General features: G+C 42.5%; 1 protein-coding gene across 11 annotated transcripts in view; it reads right to left on the bottom strand.

Moving 5' to 3' along the window:
* Nucleotides 1-20,529, bottom strand: part of ELMO1 (engulfment and cell motility 1) — a 730,817-nt gene that overhangs the window by 417,936 nt on the left and 292,352 nt on the right. For 8 of the 11 annotated variants that reach the window (XM_027075272.2, XM_053218216.1, XM_053218222.1 and 5 more), the window contains one exon: nucleotides 12,810-12,957. In XM_027075272.2, coding sequence (XP_026931073.1) covers nucleotides 12,810-12,887 — 78 coding nt within the window. In that variant the 5' untranslated portion in view covers nucleotides 12,888-12,957. Of the gene's footprint in view, nucleotides 1-12,809; nucleotides 12,958-13,098; nucleotides 13,707-17,089; nucleotides 17,849-20,529 lie in introns of those variants that run through there. The other 3 variants (XM_053218218.1, XM_027075282.2, XM_053218221.1) reach the window with 3 other exon arrangements.

The following is a 20,529-nucleotide window of genomic DNA, read 5'->3' as shown; positions in this document are numbered from 1 at the left end:
TTTTCCTTCTGAAAATGAATTGCAGATTTTAGGCTGCTTTCAGTAGGGACATCTTCTAAAAGTACAAATCATACCATGCCAATCCCCTGCTTATAAACCTCTCCTTTTTTTGTGGCTCTTGGATAAAGTACTAAGTCCATTTAGCTCCGAATAGCAGAGCCTCTACTGATCCAATCAGCCAAATCCAGAGCCTCTGTTCTCTCCCACTGCAGAATTTCTCTTTAGTTCCAGAGAAGTAAGATATTAGCTAGGATTTCCTCAAATATTGCCTCTCCACCATTCATTTTGTCCTTTTTTAATGTTTATTTATTTATTTTTGAGAGAAAGAGAGAGAGGAGCAGAGAGAGACAGAGACAGAAAATCTGAAGCAGGATCCACGCTATCAGTCCAGAGCCCAACATGGGACTCAAACTCACAAACCATGAGATCATGACCTGAGCCAAAGTCAGATGCTTAACTGACTGAGCCACCCAGGTGCTCTGCATTCTTTATTAGTAGGACTGCAAGCTAGACATAGGTTACAACTTCCTAATGCATCCTTTTAACACAAATTCACAATCATATTTTTCATTCATCTTTTGAGCTATGTTCTGAATGAATTCCTCATTCTCATTCTCCAAGTTATCAATTTTCTCTTTAGCCACATCTACTCTTCTAGGGTTATTCTGTCTGTGCATTCTATTGTTTTTACTTATCTTTTGTAGTTTTCCTTCTTGTTTTATATTTCACTTACCATATGTATACTTTCCATTTCTAAGATTTCTAATTGATTCTTTCTGATACCCATATATTCCTCAATTTCTATCTACCTCCTTTGTGTTCATAATCTGCTCATGGAGATATCGTCCTCTTGCTTTTAAAGTTCTCCCTTTGGGAGATATCTGACACACTTATTTTTAAGTCCTCCCTTGTTGCTCTCTCTGTTCCTCCACATTGCCCAGGGAAAACAGGGCCAGCCAGAGCAGCAGCAGCATCAGATGTGACAAAAAGGGACCAGATGTAGGCAAGTTTACTGAGGTAACTGACTGGACAGAAAAGCCAATGGAGAGGGAAGAGCCTGGGAGGACATACAGTTTCAGCTTCAGCAAACTACGTGTATGTTCTCACCTATCACCTGGAAAAGGAAAACATGAAGTTTCTGAAGCAAAGCAACACAGGTCTTGGAGTAGAAGGCATGATAGGCATGATAGGACAGTTTTGAATATATTGAGTTTGCAGGACAAGGGACATAGATGGCCAAGGCAAATAGGCTGATACGTGGTTGTTTATATGGGTCAGGAGGTCAAGAAAGAAGTGAGCCAGAAATAACCAGCATCCTATCATGATGATGCTGACAAACCCAAACAGATCACCACAAACTTGTCCCAGAGTAATGGTCCATCTACAATCATTTTGAAAACGGATATATCTTATCTCAAAGCCATTTGGTTGTCTTTTGATCATGTATGGCTTTGATGGAAGGACAAAAATAAATCTTCCCAAGGGTAATTAATAAAATGTAGTAATATATTTAGAATGCATGGTGGGAACAAGGAAAGGCACGTTCCTCTCACCTGGGCCACCCCCTTGCAGAAAGATTTCTCTGCTGAAATCTACCTAGAAAGCAAACTAAAATCTGCAATTCATTTTCAGAAGGAAAAGCAGAATGGTACCATTCATTCTTGCTCAATTAAACTGAGCTCATGGTTGAGGAGAGAAATAGGTTTGCTGTCTTTCCCTTCCAAAGCATGGCAAACGCTATTTTATGGGGTTATATAGACTCTGTCACACAACGAGAGGGAGCTAAACCAGAAAAGGAAATGGCCCGGTCACTTTATTTTAAAGGAAGTTTAAGTAATAACAGCTACAATACCAAGTCCAACAGTTGCAAAATCAGATGAGGAATGACTATTCCTGTCACAGTGTCATTCTACCTTTATTATGACATCACACAAAGCAATAGTGCAGCCGCACACGGGCTTTGTCACATCTTTGTCATGTGGAACAGAAGGAGCTCCTGCAGGTGCTATGTTTGGACACTGTGTAAAGTAAGGAGAGGTGAAGAATTAGTAGGACCATTTTACTGATGCGGGTACTGAATCACACACTGAAGGTTACTGTGGGAACCAGATGAGTCGCCAACAGAGAGAGTCAGAAATTTAGAGGGCCTCACAACAGTGATTTCCAAATCTGGCCCCAAGAGCATCAGCATCACCAAGGAGCTTGATAAAAACAGGAATCCCTGGGCCTCCGAATGTACCTACAAATAATCCTCTCCGTATGTTCAATATGTTTCGTAAGTGATTCCAGCAAAGAACCAAGCTTGGGAACCACCGATTTAGTCCATTCTCAACAGAGAGAAATTCGTCAATTGCCCAGGGGACATGTGGCAATGTCTAGAGACATTTTTGGTTGCCAAAACTGTCGGGAGGGGATGCTCCTGGCACCTAGTGGGTAAAGGCCAGGATACAGCTTAAATCCTACAATGCACAGGACAGCACTCGTAACTAAGAATCATCCAGTCCAGGGGGACCTATGTGGCTCAGTAGGTTAATCGTCCGACTTCAGCTCAGGTCATGATCTCATGGTTCATGAGTTCGAGCCCCACATCAGGCTCTGTGCTGACAGCTCAGAGCCTGGAGCCTGCTTTGGATTCTGTGTCTTCCTCTCTCTCTGCCCCTCCCCAGCTCACACTTTGTCTCTCTTTCAAAAATAAACATTTAAAAATTAAAAAAAAAAAAAAAAAAGAATCATCCAGTCCAAAAGTTCAGTGGCTCTGAGGCTGAGAAATGGTGATATAATCCAACAAGTCAGGAAAGAACAGTCTAGGAAAATTACAGGACTTTTAATTTTTGCAATGCAAAGTTGGAACCTCGCTTTTCAGAAATCCAATCTCATTTTCTCGATTCTACGGGATTTTAAAACTTTGTGTATTGTGGTAACCTACACACAACATAAAATTTCCAGGGGCGCCTGGGTGGCTCAGTCGGTTAAGCTATTGACTCTTGATTTTAGCTCAGGTCATGATCTCATAGGTTGGAGAGATCGAGTCCCACATAGGGCTTTGCTCGGGATTCTCTCCTTCTCTCTGCCCCTTCCTGGCTTGCACTCACATGCTTGCTTGCTCTCTCTCAAAATAAATAAACTTAATATGAAACATAAAATTTCCACTTTCAACCATTTTTATAAAGGTTTTTTTAATGTTTATTTATTTTTGAGAGAGAGAGACAGCGAGCGAGCAGGGGAGGGGCAGAGAGAGGGAGGCATAGAATCCAGAGCAGGCTCCAGGCTCTGAGCTGTCAGCACAGAGCAAAATTCAGGGCTTAAACTCACAAAATGTGAGATCATGACCTGAGCTGAAGTCAGACGCTTAACCGACTAAGCCACCCAGGTGGCCCTTACCATTTTTAAATGTACGGTTCAGTGGTATTAAGTACATTCATATTGTGCATTCTATGTGCTATGTGATCTTAAAGTTCTGAATTCAAAACTTATTTTGGGTTCAGTTGCCATTTTAGCTCACCAGGCTGTCAATATTTAAATGTCGCAGGAATTATGGGTTTTCAGGCTACAGAACTGACTTTAATGCAACTAAGTAGAAGTTTGTATTATTGGTTCCAGTCTTGCCTGGAACACAAAAAGCTTGTGCCAATCTGAAAACTCATAACTGACTGCTAGTGGTTACCATTATTAAGCAGAGCGTTGAATGATGATCTCACTGAATCCCCACAATGCCAGGAAGGATGTATGAATACTGCCAATTCTTTCTTACAAAGCAGGAGGCTTGCCCCCAGTCACACAGCTCTCAAGTGGCAGCCCAGACTTTCAGGCCGTATCAGTCTGCCCACTGCCCATGCCTATAAGCACCAAGTCAAACTGCCTTACCAGTGTCCAGCCTCAACAGGATGTCTCATTTCAGGTGGTTCCTTCTGGAGTAACCTAGGCCAGTGGCCACATTGCCCCTCATTTTTAAAGAAATACCATCTTTGCTTTCATAACACAGTGTGTCCCTGGAAGTCACGTCATTAGTGGCTGCAGCAAGCAAATTTGGCAATGGTGTATGTGTCTCCTCAAATCAGACTGGTGTTAATGGTTGGAACAATTAGGGAGGAGCATAACAGATGGAGAATCTGAAAAAGAACTACCTAACAAGTAAGGTAAGTTAAATAAAGGCAAATACTACACGATATCACTTACACATGGAATTTTTTTTTTAAATCAAACTTACAGAAACAGAATAGAAAGATGGCTGCCAGGGACTGGGGAGGTAGAAGAAATAGGCAGAGGCTGGCGAAAGGGTACAAACTATCACCTAGAAGATGAATAAAGCTTAATGTAAAACATGGTGACTACAGCTGATGACAGTGTATTGTATAATTGAAATGTGCTAAGAAAGTAGAACTTGAACATTCTCACACACACACACAAAGATAAATATGTGAAGTGATGGGTATGTTAATTAACTCTATGGGGGAGAATCCTTTCACAGTATATCTGTATATCAAATCACCATGATGTACACTCTAAATATCTCATAATGCATGTCAATCACACCTCAATTAGGCTGAAATAAAATTTTTAAAAAAGAGCTACGAAACACATTTATGGTTTAGTAGAAATGGCCTGGGTTTTAGTAGCATGCAGTGATGGATTCAAATCAGTAGCTTCCTAGCTGTGTGATCTGAGGCAAATTAATGAACTTGTGAACAATTATGAACTAGGACATCTAAAGTCTTTTTTGGGGATGAAATACTCCGTTGCAAGGCATTTAACATACTGCCTGGCATATCGTATGTGCTCATCAGATGGCCCATGCTATTATTTCTACTGCTACTGTTATTATTATGTACAGAATGAGCAAAACTCCAATGTCAAGCACAAAAATTTAAATGTGCTTTATGCAATTAATGAGCTTTAAAAAGGTCTTGGGTAAATCAAAGTTATACATATTAGATTATATCTTAAATATCTACAGAGGGGTGCCCAGGTAACTGAGTCGGTTAAATGTCTGCCTTTGGCTTAGGTCATGATCTCATGGTTCATGGGTTCTCTGAACCCCACCTTGGGCTCTGTGCTGACAGCTCAGAGCCTGAAGGCTGCTTCGGATTCAGTGTCTCCCTCTCTCTCTGCCTGCCTCTCTCTCTCTCTCTCTCTCTCTCTCAAAAATAAATAAACATTAAAAAATGTAAAAAAAAACAAAAAAACACATATCTACAGAAATAGGATAGCTAAGGGGAAAATGCAGGCAGTCATTTTGTACACGCTTGCCTGAAAACACATCATGTAGGTTTCTCTTAGGGAAATAATATCCCCGACCATATATAGGCAGAGGATGCTACTACAATTTTTCTGCTAGGAGGATGGAGAATATCAATGGTTTATTCTCATCCTTACTGTTCATAGTTCAAACCTAAAGTAGATACACACAGAAATAGAGATCGATGTAAGGGATCACAGGGTACAAATACACGTAAAACACAAGCTGACTGATCACCGGGAGCATATAATCTACTTCAAAAGACATGGGTACACTAAAAAAATGTAAGCAACATTATGTGCATACTATATTAACTGAATAAAAGCTACAGGCAAAGAAAATGGTATAAGAAATGAGAAGGATGGAAAAATAACTGCATTATAACACACTCAGCAAAGGTTTGAATACAAAGAAGGCTCTGGGCAGTGTTAGCAAAGCCAGGATTTAAAGGAATGAAGGGCTGAACAGAAGCAGGAGGAATTCAAGCAGGTTTACTCTCAGAAAGAAACTGCAAGAAACGAACCACATACATGCATGTGCAGGGACATACTTCTAAAGGGGAAGCTTCTATATAGCAAGATGGTACTTAAAAACTGCACACAGCAGCTTTGAACCCTGGTCAATACAAAGATACCTTGCACCCTGGGTAATATGAAGGGAAATCATGGAGGGGACATCAAGTCAAATTAAAGAATCTGACTCAAGGGGCACCCAGGTGGCTCAGTTGGTTAAGCATCCGACTTTGGCTCAGGTCATGATCTCACGGTTTGTGAGTTTGAGCCCTGCATCGGGCTCTGTGCTGACAGCTCAGAGCCTGGAGCCTGCTTCGGATTCTGTGTCTCCCTCACTCTCTGCCCCTCCCCAGCTCATGCTCTGTCCCTCCCTCTCTCAAAAATAAATGAACATTTAAAAAAAAAAATTTAAGAAAAACTTAAATAAATAAAGAAAGAATCTGACTCAAGTCTTAGGATCACTCAAGAAGCATCCATGACTTACTTTTTTTTAGTTGTGTTATACTCTCCTCAAACAAAATCTTTTGCAAAAGCATGCAAAAATCAAAAGGCCAATATAAGCTGCTGTTGCAGGAGTGAGTGTGAAAAGCCTTCAAACACACTGCATACACCCCTCACCCTTGAAGCATTTGGGAAGGATTTGAGAAGGATCCTTGAGAATGATCCAACTAAGGTTAAAAAACCATGCGGGGCACCTGGGTGGCTCAGTTAGTTAAATGTCCAACTTCGGCTCAGTTCATAATCTCATAGTTTGTGAGTTGAAGCCCCACATCGGGCTCACTGTTATCAGCATCAAGCCCACTTCAGATCCTCTGTCTGCCTCTCTCTTTGCCCCTCCCTGACTCTCACCTGCTCGCTCGTGCTCTCTGTCTCTCTGTCTCTCTCTCTCTCAAAAATAAACATTTAAAAAAATATATGCATCTCTCCCCATCATTGTTTCTGGGCCTGAACATGATGCATAACAACCTTCCCAAGGGCTTGTCCGGTGCACAGATATTAGAGATGACCCAGACCCCTTGCCTGCTGGGATGGCTTGGGCTAGCTTTTCCTGAGTAGAAGTGGGCTTTATTTCCTTGTATGGACAGGATGGAGTCTGTACACTTGGGGTTGTGAACAACACATCTAACCCATCCTTCTTCTACCTGAAATAACTTCCAAAAGTTGGTAACTCCTATCACACCACCTTTCTGCAGGCTTACATCTGTACAGTTTCACCAATCACTTGCTTGTATTCTGCAGGCACATGGAGGCTTATATAGAGGAATAACGTATCTATCAAATGGAGAAGACCTGGTGGCCAGCCAGCAGGGGCACACTGGTGACAGAGCTGGTGTTACTTAGATAGAAGTTATACTTCAAGCCAAGAGAGAACATGGAATCTAGACAAAGAGTATCAGTAGTAAACACACAGACCAGTGGGCTAAGCACTGAGGCTGGGGCAAATTTCGAAAGGAGAAAGTCGTGGAACCATGAAGGAAACTCACAAAGACTAATCAGACAAGGAGGGAGAATCTCAGGACTGCAGCTTAATGAAGAACAGGGAGTTTCAAGAAGATCAGAATGAGCAGCTTTGCCAAGTGTAACCAAGACAGCGAGGCCAAGCAAGGCGGAGGGAGGACCACCCGATTTAGCAAAGCAGAAGGCACTGCAGCCATCAGAGGGCAGCTCCAGGGAGAGGAAAGTTGTTACTCATTCTCAGATTAAGTAGATACTGACACAGCACAAGTGATGGTCTATACTGACAACATTTAAATCAACTTAGAATGGAAAGACACAACCTAAATTACACGCTAGCAAGAGAGTTACTAGGTCAAGAGAAGGGCCTTCCAAGGCAGGAACAGAAGAGCTTATTGGTGAAAGCAGAGAACAGAACAACTGAAGACAACAGTGATGGGGCAAAGCCTCAGGTAAGGGGAAAGGACGGGTTAGAACACAGGTGCAGCCAGAGAGTCAGGGGATGGGACAGACTGAATGGCCTGGGACAGGGGCAGGACCATCCCTTCCCTCCTCTGCTGGCAGTGGGTGCGGGTGTGGGGCGGGAAGAGGATGGCAGGAGACAAGGACATCATGAGATCCTGGAGGCATGCAAACCCATAAGCAGAGGACTTGTAAGGCGCAGACAGGAGTGGTGGCTTTCTGGCCACAGTGCACTCCTTGGAAAGGAAGGAATGTGGGGCAGGGCAGACAGGAGAAACTAGAGGCCTGAGGCACACATGTGGGAACAGAATATCTGCTGCCCAGAATGCTGGCACGTGGCCAAGAAACAGAAGAAACTATCAAGGAGAAGTGCTAGGGAGCCAGTGAACATTCCACAGCACAACTGGCTGCATGTCCAGTTAGCATTCTCCCTTATTACTAGGTGATGCCTCCCACTTACCCTTTAGTTGTCTCTTGTTCCTAAACATTAAAAACATTAGGCAGGAGTGCCTGGGTGGTTCAGGCAGTTAAGCGTCCAACTTGGGCTCAGGTCATGATCTCATGGTTTGTGAGTTCGAGCCCCACATCTGGCTCTCTGCCATCAGTGTGGAGCCTGTATGGGGTCCTCTGTATCCCCCTCTCTGCCCCTCACCCCCCCCCCACTCTCTCTCTCAAAAATAAACATTAAAAAAATTGTTTAATAAAAATAAAAACATTAGGCACAGAAAGAAGGAGAAAGCCAGGGAACCATTCTTGACAAAGAGCAGGTAAAAAAGAAAACCAGCGCATCTCATTTCCTAATCTAAGGAGAACTTGCTTAAACTGGCAGAAACAAGGCTGCCTTTATGGAGTAATTACTCTGAGCCAGACGATGTCCTACATTCTTTTTCACACATTTTCTTTAATCTTCCCAAGAATCATGAAAGTGCAAAATTATTATGTCAGCTTTGCAAAACGAAGATACTGAGGCTCAAAGAGGGTAACAGAGCCTCTCACAAATATGGGGGCTCTGGGGCCCCATCCAGGTTTCAATGTCCTGGAGAGTGTACTGCATTGCTTAGGCCACACTAACTCTCAGCAAACGCCTCTCGTCAGAGTGTTGAGGGTTCTATACTCTTGATTGAGAAAAATAAGCTGTTCAGAAAATAGTAAGTTAACCAGGACAGGGGATGGGAGGCTTTAAGGCTCAGTGTGTCCAGACAACCACCGACTGGTGGCTTCAAGTGGCCCCTGAGGGTGAAACTCAGCAACAGACCATAAAGGCCAAAGCAGAAGCCGCCAACGAGATAGTTTACAACTCCTCTGACGGCTTCCTATGGTATGGCAAACTCCTCTTGTAAAAATCCCATAGGGGCTTTTCCTGCTGAGTGGAAAGGCAGAATTGTCGCTTCACAATTTGGAGAGAAAACAAACCAGTCGGCTCCATGCAGACATCCCCTTGAACCAAACAGGCATCAATAGAGCAAAGCTGAGCAGAAATGTGCTCCTTCTTCCAGTTATTCATTAATTAAATATCCATTGATTAAGGACGGACTGTTCTCCAGGCACTAGAGAAACTGCACTCAAAGATGAAGCAATTTACAGGCTCATGACGGTTTCTCACGAGCCCCTGGATTGGGAGGTGTGGGGACCCCTGCATCAACCTCACTTAGTGTTCCTCACAAAGCAGAGGAAGGGCCCCACCCCTGGCGACAGAATCAAAACCTCTGCAGCTCGGCTGGAAATGTGCATTTTTCACAAGCTCCTTGGGTGATCCTTGGGCACGCTCAAGGTTGAGTCGGACCACCGGTTTAAGGTGACAGACAGGGACAACACAATGGGACAAGCGGAAGGATACTCAAGGTTTCAGGAGAACACGGGACAGCAAAGCCGAACCCAACTCCCAGAAATAACCTTTTACTGAAATAGTAACTACCCAGGGTAAAAAGGAGCAAAGAGCTTTCTGAACAAAGGTAGCCTGCCACAGGAGAGAGGCAGGTTATGCGACCCTCACTGAACAAGGTAAAAGATCAGAAGAAAAGTCCAAGTACGAATCATGGCTCAAGTCTTTGTTGCATGTGCAAATACATTTCCAATTCTTGGGCCAATTTCTGACCCAATCAAGAAACAACACCTGACTCCAGCACTGCCATGAGTCTCTCACTCCCATCTCAGTAGCTGCAGGGCAATAAGGGGTTAGGTTTCTAATCCTTTGTGTAGTCTCCATATGGCAATACCACAAGGCCCACAATTTAGCCAACTGTTTAAAAGTTCAGTCTTCAGAGTAAGAGAGACCTGGGTGTGTGTCCTGGCCTCATGAATTGGCAAATCATTTAACTTCTGTGAACCTCATATCTGCCTTTGGAAAACCGGATCATCACCAAGAACGAGACAAGGAAACACCAGGTGCCTCCTGATACAATGCCCCGAAGAGGACACAGCATCATCTCTCTGGCATTTCACCTGATAATGCAAAACCTGGGAAGAAAACATCAGAGAGACCCAAACTGAAGAATATTCCACAAAGCTGTCCTGTACTCTACAAAATTGTCAAGGCCACAAAAGATAAAGAAAGACTAAGGAAACATTCCATGTCAATGGAGACCATCGGGACAGGACAATAAATGTAATACATGAGCCTGGAGGGAAAAGGGATCTTATTGGGACAACTGATGAATCTTGAATATGGACTATGGACTTTGAATTAGATGATAGTTTTGAACTACTGTTCAATTTCCTGGCTTTTATAAAGAGACTATGGTTATGTAAAAGAAGGATTTTGTTCTTACACTGAGTATTTAGGAGTAAAAGGGGATGATGCCTCTAAGTCACTCTCAAATGGTTCAGAAAAAAGCTATATATTAAAAAGAGAAAAAATGGAGAAAACAGTCACGCATATGAAGCAAAATGTTAATACTTAAAGAATCTGGATAAAAGGTAGACAGAAGTTCTTTGTACTAGTCTTGCCATTTCTCTGTTTAAAAACTGTATTGAACTAAAGTTACTGCTCAAAACTTTCAAGCCATGAAATAACAAGGAAAGACTGAAGAACTGTCAAAGGCTGGAGGAGAATGAGGAACCATGACGACTATATTACAATGTGGTTGGCATTCCTGGATTAGATCCTGGAACAGAAAGAGGACATCAGTGGCAACACTGCTGACATCCAAATAAAGTTTGTAGTTTAGTTACCAGTAATGTGCCATTGTTAATGCCTTCATTTTGGGAAATGTACCAGTTATATTAAGCATTAGGGAAGACTGAGTGAAGGGGTTATGGAAACTCTCAATAGACTCTTCACGATTTTTCTATGAATCTAAAATTGTTCCAAAATAAAAAGGTAACTAAAAAATAAGTGTTAAGACACACACACACCAAAGGCCATCCCCAAAGGCAAGAACAGGACACTGACTCCACAAACCCCTAAGAATGTGTATCAGGAGCTATTGCCTGATAGCAGAGGTTCCCGGAACCACGGCAGAATCAAACGGGAAAAATTTACTAAACCACTGACTTAGAATCACTTGAGGTAGAAGCCCCAAGAACATTTAAACAAGTACCCCAGACTTGGGGTACCAGGGATCCAGCTCAGTACTTCTCAAACTTAACTAGACACAGGAGTTCCTGGAGACCTAGCTAAAATGCAGATTCTAGGTCAGGAGATCTGGGGTAGGTTCTGAGACTTTGCATTTCCAATGAGCTCCCAGGTGAAGCCCGAACAACCATCCTCAGCCACACATATGGAGAAGGCAAAGCAACAAGACAGAAGAGGCCTGCCTGGGTTCATGTCCCCAGAGCACCAACCACGCCAGCCCAGGACTGCCATGTGGATGTAAGAGGTCAACTCCCCTTTGAAGCCGTTGGTTCCCTTAGCCAGTAGCAAACCTAGTCCTAACTGTATTTAGTCTGCGCCAGGTAGTCCCAAGCATATTTTAAAATTCAACTCACCTCCTCTCTCGAACAGCACATGAAAAAGGACAAACATCTGTTACCTGACACAAATGTATATAAAACTACCGGATGGGCTTCTCTACCCACATGGGTTGCTTCTAGAGCTCCACAAAAACTGCCTCATAGAGCAGTTAAAATGACAATGATGAGCTGGACCGATGACACCTTTTTGTTGACAACAATCCTAAAATTTTACCCTTCCTCAAATTCACACTCAAGCTCAACTGATTCTGATTTGACCGTTATAATTTATGTCAATAGTCTTTTGGATCCACACAATGCCATACAACTCTTACAGTATTCTTCAACCAGATAATAACATCTGACCAGGAGAAAAAAATTTATAGATCATAATCATAGAACAGTACTGAGAACATATATAAAAAGTGGAGTTGCCATGGTAGCTTAATTGTGAAAATATTAAAAGCCACCTAGAATTCTATGGTATTTGTTTTATGAAACCCTAAGTGTACATAAGTCTCAATCTTTTTTTTTCCTTAAATTATTTGCTCTAGTAACCTTCCTGAGATAACCTGTAATCAAATCAAATCAAATCAAAGCCACACCGTAAGACTGTTGAGACCCAAGCTAAAGGAGGCCTTTAAAGGTAGGGCCATATTAAAAAATCTTTTCAATATTTTTTCATTCATTAAATACGTATTGTGGATGTATTACATGCCAGACAATGCACTAAACAGACAGTGCATTTTACACTAATAATAAAATTACAATTAGCTGGGAGGCAAGCCCAGGCCCCTCTATACTAATTTCACTATTAAGCGGTTACTGTAATGTACTTGTTGGCTGCTTCTGCAAAATCAAACGGGAAAGTGTATCAAAAAATTAAGTTTCGTGTTGCCTAGGATAATACAACCTGCACCTACTCATGAGCGCCTGCCAGGCAGGGCCGGGATAGCCTCCACTGTGCCAACTGCCCGGAACCTAAGCCACTGGGCCCTGCTGCCTCTCACCCAGCTTCAGACACAAACCCTGTATTCACACAATCCAAGTAGATGTTGAACGAGCATAAAAACCCCATCCGTCGTCACTGTATCTGGTACACAAAGCAAACTACACTGCAACTATTATTGCACAGATTTTTCAGCACAGCCAGAGAGAGAAAGGAGGACAAAAGAGCTAACCAAAGTCTGTGAAAATTCCAAGACAGAAAGAAGACTGAAGAGAACCCCCAAACTGCTGCCAGCATGACTGACCTGATCGATTTCCATGAGTTTGGGGTAGGCGCCCGGCCATTCTATGGCCACCTTGACGATGTCCGCGGGGGGCGGCATGGTAATCCCAGGGAGTCCAAAGCTTATAGAACCGGGATCCTACAGTGCAGATGGCCACACGTGTCTACACCTAATGAGGAATGACAAAAAGAAAGAAAAGTTGCTCAGTGCCGATGCAGGGCAAATTCTGCTTCATCACTTCCTGTTTTCACTGGTGGTTTAGGTATGAGAAACGGCTCTGGGTATACAACACACAGGGCACCAACTGTACCTCCGGCTGCTCCTGAGGAGAGAAGACAGATGACAGGAAGGAGCCAATGCCCTAGAGTCGAAGCCTTCAGGAGACGTGGTCCCCGCAAGGGGCAGTTTGTCCCTTACCACGGGGTTTGGCTCCCAGTGGTGCCCAGGGTCTGGATGAGCTGGGCTCACTCCGTCCAGAAACGCATGTAAACTTCTCGCGCTCAACACTCTCCGGAAGAACAGATTGCCCAGGAAGTCATGGTCAGGAAGCAGCATTTCTTTAAAGTATTTTCTGTGTGTCACAAATAGAGCTCCGCACTATAGCAACCAGGATATCATGAGGAAGAAGAAATGCCCTGAGGTTCACACACATGCATACACACACTCCCTCCCCAAGGCCAGTTCACACACTGCGCCTTCAGGAGGGAGGAAAATTGACTGATGTGGATAGTGCAGCAAACAGAACAGACCTTGAATTTTCACTGGAATGAATAGTGTTGCTTTCACAAAAGAAGTAAGATTATCCTCCGCTGCCTCCCCTAGATTATTGGCCTGTTTCTTTAGGATGACTTTTTTCACTTAATATTGTTGAACGGATAACACATTCATGTGACTCAAAACTTAAATTTGTGTGTGTGTCTGTGTGTGTGTGTGTGCGTGTGAAAATATAGTGGAGAATCTCCGTCCTCTTAAAGTTGCACATCCACCTGTATGAATATTCTACAACAGGGACTTGTTAAATAATTATGGGGTCTCATATATGCAAGCACAAGTAGCAAATCTGTACTGGGGTGTTCCTCTTCATAGTCTCTATGCTCCTTTATTCACTAGAGAATTCTATGGGCAATGTATTATGTCTGTACCACATCACTTCAATCCCAACCAGTTATACACCCTAGAATAAGAATCATGAAAACAGGTTCTAATGTGAAAACAGACTGTGTAAACACCAGGTAACACTACTCAAAACAAAGCACACACGATCCTGGGGATCAAGAGAATAGATAATGAAAATTAAAATGCATTTTGAGCACCCTCCTCCCACCTCTACACAAAATAGTCTAGAATTACACTGAAAGAGGTCATCTAACCACCCAGGAATCAAAAGCCAAGGGTGCTTTTCTTCCCCTTTCACTGGTATTTATTCCTCAAAGACTGTTGAGACAAAACCTGTTGAACAGGTGAGAATCCAATGATGTGGCTCTCCCTGAGTCTCTGTGGAGAATAAGAAGGCAGCAGTGGACAAAGGAGCCATTGAGAGAGCCAAAAGGCTACAAGGAATCCCCTGGGAATTCACTTGACAAGTGTGATTAGACTTCATCAGTGTTACCCACACTAACAAACAGCACAGACGGGGCTCCCGCAGGGAAGAGTCAGGTGCACCATTTCAGAATGAATAATCCAGTCCACATTGTTATCCTCAGAAGTCCACATTTTATCCTCTTGAATTTATATTTCCGTGAGAGAACAGTTAATTTTATCTCATCAGAGCCACCAGCAGTAAAGTGGAGTCTAATGTTGTCAAAATTGCCCCATAAATATAAGGTTCATAAATTTTGGTAAACAGCCTAATATAATAATTCTTATGCAAACTAAAATTTAAGACCCACTAAAGGGAAGTCTGTGCAGCTGGCTAGACACTCCAACCATTCTGCCTTGTAAGGTAACTCTCAAATCCCTGGAGGCAACTAGGAAACGGGTGGAGAATTCTGCAATGTCCCTGCTTGCCTGCTGATTGATTTACTTGATTCCATTTTTAACATGAAAATTCTACAACCTTAATATGCATGTCAAATGGCTTTGCTTATAGTTGAGCGAATTTAATGAGACAGAGGAGTTAGTTGCTTTTTATTTGGGACTTAGTTACTAAAGTCCCCGTGTGAGTTACATGTGACTCCATAACCCTTGAGCAAGTTGCAATTTTCTTTATCATTCTGCTGAAGGTCTCCTTCTTAGCTTTAGGTCACGTTTCCAAGACAACAGAGAGAAACCGCTCTTGATTCCCATCTAGAAATCTGTCTGTCTCTACACATTGGTCTATGTCCAAAGTTCTTTATATCTCTGTTTGAAGCTCACCTCATTGTAGTCTCCTAAAGATCTGTTACATCACCACATGTTTTTCCAGTCAGCTTGATTAGGTCTTGGGAGCATAAAATTTCCAAATACCTGATCCTTCCCCCCCCCCCCCCCCCACCGAATTTCCCATATAGTTTTAGCTTCTGGTCCCTGTAATGGCTTTAAACCCTTTTATCCTATTTCTAGTCTTTCTGTTACACCAGCAAATCCTATTAAGAGAGGGGGAAAAAAATCAAGCCTATGTGGACATTCCTATAGGAGCTGTGTAATGGAAAAACTAACACACTTGCCCTGGTGAACTGTGTGCCCCCACAACTGCACTGAAAGAGGCTGACAGATGCGCCAGTAGAAGCCAAAAGGTGGATCAATGGGAAAGAAACACCAAACAGCTGGGTAAATTATTTGCTTCAACTCCTCTGTCCCTTCATTCCTCCCCAGGAAAGTTGTCCTCTGCCCACTGGCTATCATTATCTACTGGTGACAAATAATAGGTTTATACTGATTATGGGAATAGTGGAGAGGGAGCACCAGTCTCATATTTCAAATGCTCAATGCTCCCTTGTAGAAAAAAAAAAAAAATAGACAACCTTTTCCCTTAGTATTCAGGTTAGGTAAAGAGGGAAAAGGCCTAGAGGTACCTGAGTGGCTCAATCAGTTAAGCATCTGACCCTTGATTTTGGCTCAGGTCATGATCTCAGAGTTCAAGGGATCCAGCACCACATCAGCCTCTGTGAGAGAAGGGAACAGAGAATCCCAAGCAGGCTCTGTACTATCAGCACAGATTCTTGGGATTCTTGAGATTCTCTATCTCCCTCTCTCTCTGCTCCTCTCCCGCTCTCACTCACGTGCACAAGTGCGCATACACACTCTCTACTTCACATTCTCAAAATAAACAAACATTTAAAAAAAAAAAAGAGAGGGGTGCCGAGGTGCTCAGTCGGTTAAACATCTAATTCTTGATTTCAGCCTAGGTCATGATCTCACGGTTCGAGCTCCACGTCGGACACCACACTGACATTTCAGAGCCTGCCTGGGATTGCCTCTCTCACTGCCCCTCCTCACCTCTCAAAATAAATAATTAAACTTTAAAAAAAAGATTTAAAAAAAGAGAGAGAGAGAAAGGGACTCTGAAAGTAGCACCCTTCTGAAAGCAGTCTTTCATTCACTTTGTCCATCTGGAGAGGAAGGGAAAAAAACCTATCCTCAGCTCTCTTAGGGTCAGTGCCTGGGTAGTGCAAACTAAACTAACAAAGTCAAGATTGACAGAAAGGAACAAATGAGTTTACTCATGCAATGTACATACATGCAGGAGAACTCAGTGAGAAGTAACTCAAAGGGGTGGTTAGAGCTTGGAGCTTACATACCGTCTCACACAGGGTGACAAAGTGTGGACAAGAGGTTAGACGAAGGCAAAGGGGTTTGGGCTCCTGAGGGATACAAGGGGTGGAATGGTGATTTGGAAATGTATGGTTAAAAAACAAGTTGTTCAGTTGGTTTGTTATGCAGTCTCAAATCCTTTCATGTGGTTAAGAGTGGTGTCTGGAGTAGTTCTCTTCCAGGTTTGGGAGAGGAAGATATCTTTACAAATAGAAATTTCCTTTATAGATCTAAATTTCCTTTACAAAAGAAATTATGCCCTGCTTTTAAGTAGAAATGAGAATGGCAGAGAGTTCCTCCTGTGCTGCTTTTTCTAAATTGATTTCAGCTCAAAACAATCCTTACTGCAAAGTGGCATCTTCTGATCTCTATTACTCAGGCTTTCCTGAGCCCTCTACTTTGTGCTTTGGAGGACACAGTCTTGCACGGTGCACTGTGCCTCAGGAAGGCCTACTTATTCTCCTCTTCTTTGTACAACATCCTTCTTATTCCAAACGGAATGATACATCCCAACAGCCTTACTGTCTAGGCCCAAGAATACAGTAAGAGACAGGTGCCTCCCACTTCACCTTATCCAGGATGCTATGATTCATCCACGCTTGCTGAACTCTGTCTTTGTTTCCCTTCTCAAACATGCATTAGAGGACAGACGTTCCTCTTTCCAAGTCGCATAGATGAGCAATGACTGCCAGGGAAGACCATGAGAGCAGGGATCCTCCCCTGCACTGGAGGATCTGGATAGATCGATAGATGGTGGGAGTGCCATTTCAGAGTCTCTTACTCCATCAGGGAATTAACATCCATTCTGACAACAGCAGAGGCCAAGGAGGAAGTTTCATGGCTTCAGGAACAGGGGAACACTGTGCAAAACATAACCATTCAGAAGAAAGAAAGGAAGAGAGAGAACTGAATCAAATATTCCAACTTATGTATATGCTCCTGACAAAAGCCTCCTAAGGTAATCTTAGTAATAACTCAACTTGCCAGGTGCGAAACGTGCTATTAGCTACCCTTTTACAATATGTTGCAAACTTGCAGAGAAAACTCTTTGCTCTCACAGCAACTGGAAATGTCATCATGGAGGGCATGGGACAGCTGGTAGAAAGGAGCAGGGGCAGAAGCTGAGAGCAGGCATTGGACTGGAAGCCTGAAGCACACACTTGTTTCCTTACCCTGCATCCTACCCCTAGTGATAGTTGGCACTCCTTACAGTAAACGAATGAAGATACTAAACCTTACTGAGCTTGGTAACTTCCCCCAAATATTTACATATTCCCAAAGTGTTGGAGGCCCCTCGAACATGACTGTGGGCTACTGTGTTCGCCAAAAATTCATATGATCAAGTCCTAACCCCCAGTATCCAAGACTATGGCTGTATTTGGAAACAGAGCCTTTAACGAGGAAATTAAGTTGTAATAAGGTCATTAGAATGGGCCCTAATCCTATCTGACTGTTGTCCTTGTAAGGAGAGGAAACCTGGACACAGGTACAGAGGACAACCATTTGAGGCAACAGTAAGAGAACGGCCATCGACAACCAAGGAGAGAGGCTTCAGAAAGAGCCAAGCTGCCTACACCTTGATCTCAGATTTCCAGCCCCAAGAACTAGGAGACAATACGTTTCTGTTGTCTAAACCATCCAGACTGTGGTGCTTTGTTATGACAGCCCTAGTAAACAGGCGTAACACTGAAGACAGAAAGCATAAAGAAGAGGCTGATGATTTGACACAAAGATGCTTAAAATCTTCACCATTCCAAAAAGCACCATAAAAATTTAAAAACAAATAATAAGCAATCGAGAAAATACTTGCAACAGCTGTGACCTAACCTAGTATCAATATCCTTAACAATGATCTCTTATAAATTTTTTTTTTAGTTTACAAAGTAATCCACACAAGAGGAAATGTGTGGTCAATAAATACCCAAAAGGTCACTCTTAACAGTAATAAGAGAAATGCAAATTAAAGCAGCAAAACAGACCTTTTTTGTCTATCATATTGGTAAGAAATAAATGTTCATTGATTGGTGAGAATGTGGGCAAAATAACACTCTCATACACTGATACAATCAAGAAAAAAAGCAAAAGCCCTTTAGAAATAAATAAAATTAATTTATTTTTAATCCATAAAATGTAGAGTAATAAACTTGGCCATGAGAAGTTCTGATCTCCTGAAACCACTAAAGCAGGGCTTCTTAACCACAGCATTATTAACATTCTGGATCAGATAATTCTTTGCTGTGGGGCTCATCCTGGCCTCTGCTGAAGTTTAGTAGCAGCCTTGGCCTCCACCTAGTAGATGCCAGTTTATACAATCAGATGCTCACTTATAAAATGGAGACAATCAAAATGTCTCCAGACATTGCCAGATGTCCCTTGGGAGTCAAAATCATCTCTGGTTGAAAAGCAGGGCGCTAAGGTGACTGCTTCTAATATTGCTTTTAAACAAACTTATTGGGGTGCCTGGATGGCTCAGTCAGTTAAGCATCCAACTTTGGCTCAAGTCATGATCTCCCAGTTTATGAGTTCAAGCCCCACATAGGACTCTGTGCTGACAGCCTAGAGCCTGGAGCCTGTTTCCAATTCTATATCTCCCTCTCTCTCTGTTCCTCCCCCACTTGCACTCTGTCTCTCTGTCTCTCTGTCTCTCTGTCTCTCTCAAAAATAAAGAATAAAAAAAAACTTTTTAATAAAAAACTTATTACATAGACCAACTTCACAAAGTGGGCAGTAATAGTCATAAATATAATATTTTAACTGCAAAAAAAAAAAAAGAGAGATGAGATGTAGAATAAGGACCACTTGGAGAAATAAAAAAAAAAATAAGTTGCTAAAATCAACAGGAAAGGAAATTTATATAAAAACATGAAAACCTTGATATCATTTGAGGACAATTTTGTAACCTTCTACTCTAGCACATTCTCCCTCACATACAGCTTTACTGAACTCTTGTAGCTTTGGTTTTTGTCTGTCTAGTGAGCTTTTCCACCTCTTCTCTTCAGGTAGCAGGTCCTGTCCCACAACCAAGATTGGGCATGTGTGGGGCCAATGACAATGCCCATTTCTCTGGCAAGAGTGATTGATCGGTCCAAGGGACAGACACATGATCTAAGCAAATCAATTTCTGGGGACTGCTCTATGAGGCCTGGAAGGAAAGAGTTCTCCCTTTCAATGGGGGGTTGTTAGGCCGCCATCTTCCATCCATGTGGGAATGGGCTGTCTGCAATAGGAAGGAATATGGCAAGGAGAAGCAAAGACAAAGAGAAAAGAGACAGGAGGGGGAAAAGAGAACAAGAGTCTTAACTACGTTGAGTATTCTGGCCCCTAACACTTTTTCTTCCATTCTTTGAGCTCTCCTAATATTCTTCCTAGATATATGAACCCATAAATTCCCTGGTACAGTAAGTGAGTTTGAGGTAGGTTTCCATCACTTGTAATTGAAAAACTTCTAACTAATACATCAACCCTACCATATCTGTCTACTGCCCTCAGTTATAATCTTGCCAGTCCCTCAAGAGACAACTGAACCACAAAACACAGACTAAAGTTACACAATCTGACCTTGGAGCCAAATGGGAATGATACTTTATTCCCCAGTCCTAGAGCTCAATATCTGCATGTCCACATTTCTGATGGAGCCCTCAGTGCCTAGAAGCTGCTTTCCCTCTCCTGGACTGCTGCCAGGAATCAGGCAGGCATTTCAGGAATTAGCCTTAGCCTCGCATTTCCCACACAACACTACTTCCTTCAGATATTAAGGAATGTAACATGAAAGAAAGAAAGAAAGAAAGAAAGAAAGAAAGAAAGAAAGAAAGAAAGAAAGAAAGAAAGAAAGAAAGAAAGAAAGAAAAGGAAAAAATAAATCTCTTGTAAAACATCAAATGAAATAACAGCTAATTTTGGAACCAGCTAGTTCATGTATCATATACTTTTCATGACAACCTTATGAAATAGGTACCATTACTAAACCATTTTACAGACAAGGAAACTAAAATGCACAGACATTGAGTAA

The sequence above is a fragment of the Acinonyx jubatus genome, chromosome A2, assembly GCF_027475565.1.
Source record: "Acinonyx jubatus isolate Ajub_Pintada_27869175 chromosome A2, VMU_Ajub_asm_v1.0, whole genome shotgun sequence".
Lineage (NCBI taxonomy): Eukaryota > Metazoa > Chordata > Mammalia > Carnivora > Felidae > Acinonyx > Acinonyx jubatus.
The sequence above is the reverse complement of the archived record's forward strand: the minus strand, read 5'-3'. Positions and strand labels throughout refer to the sequence as shown.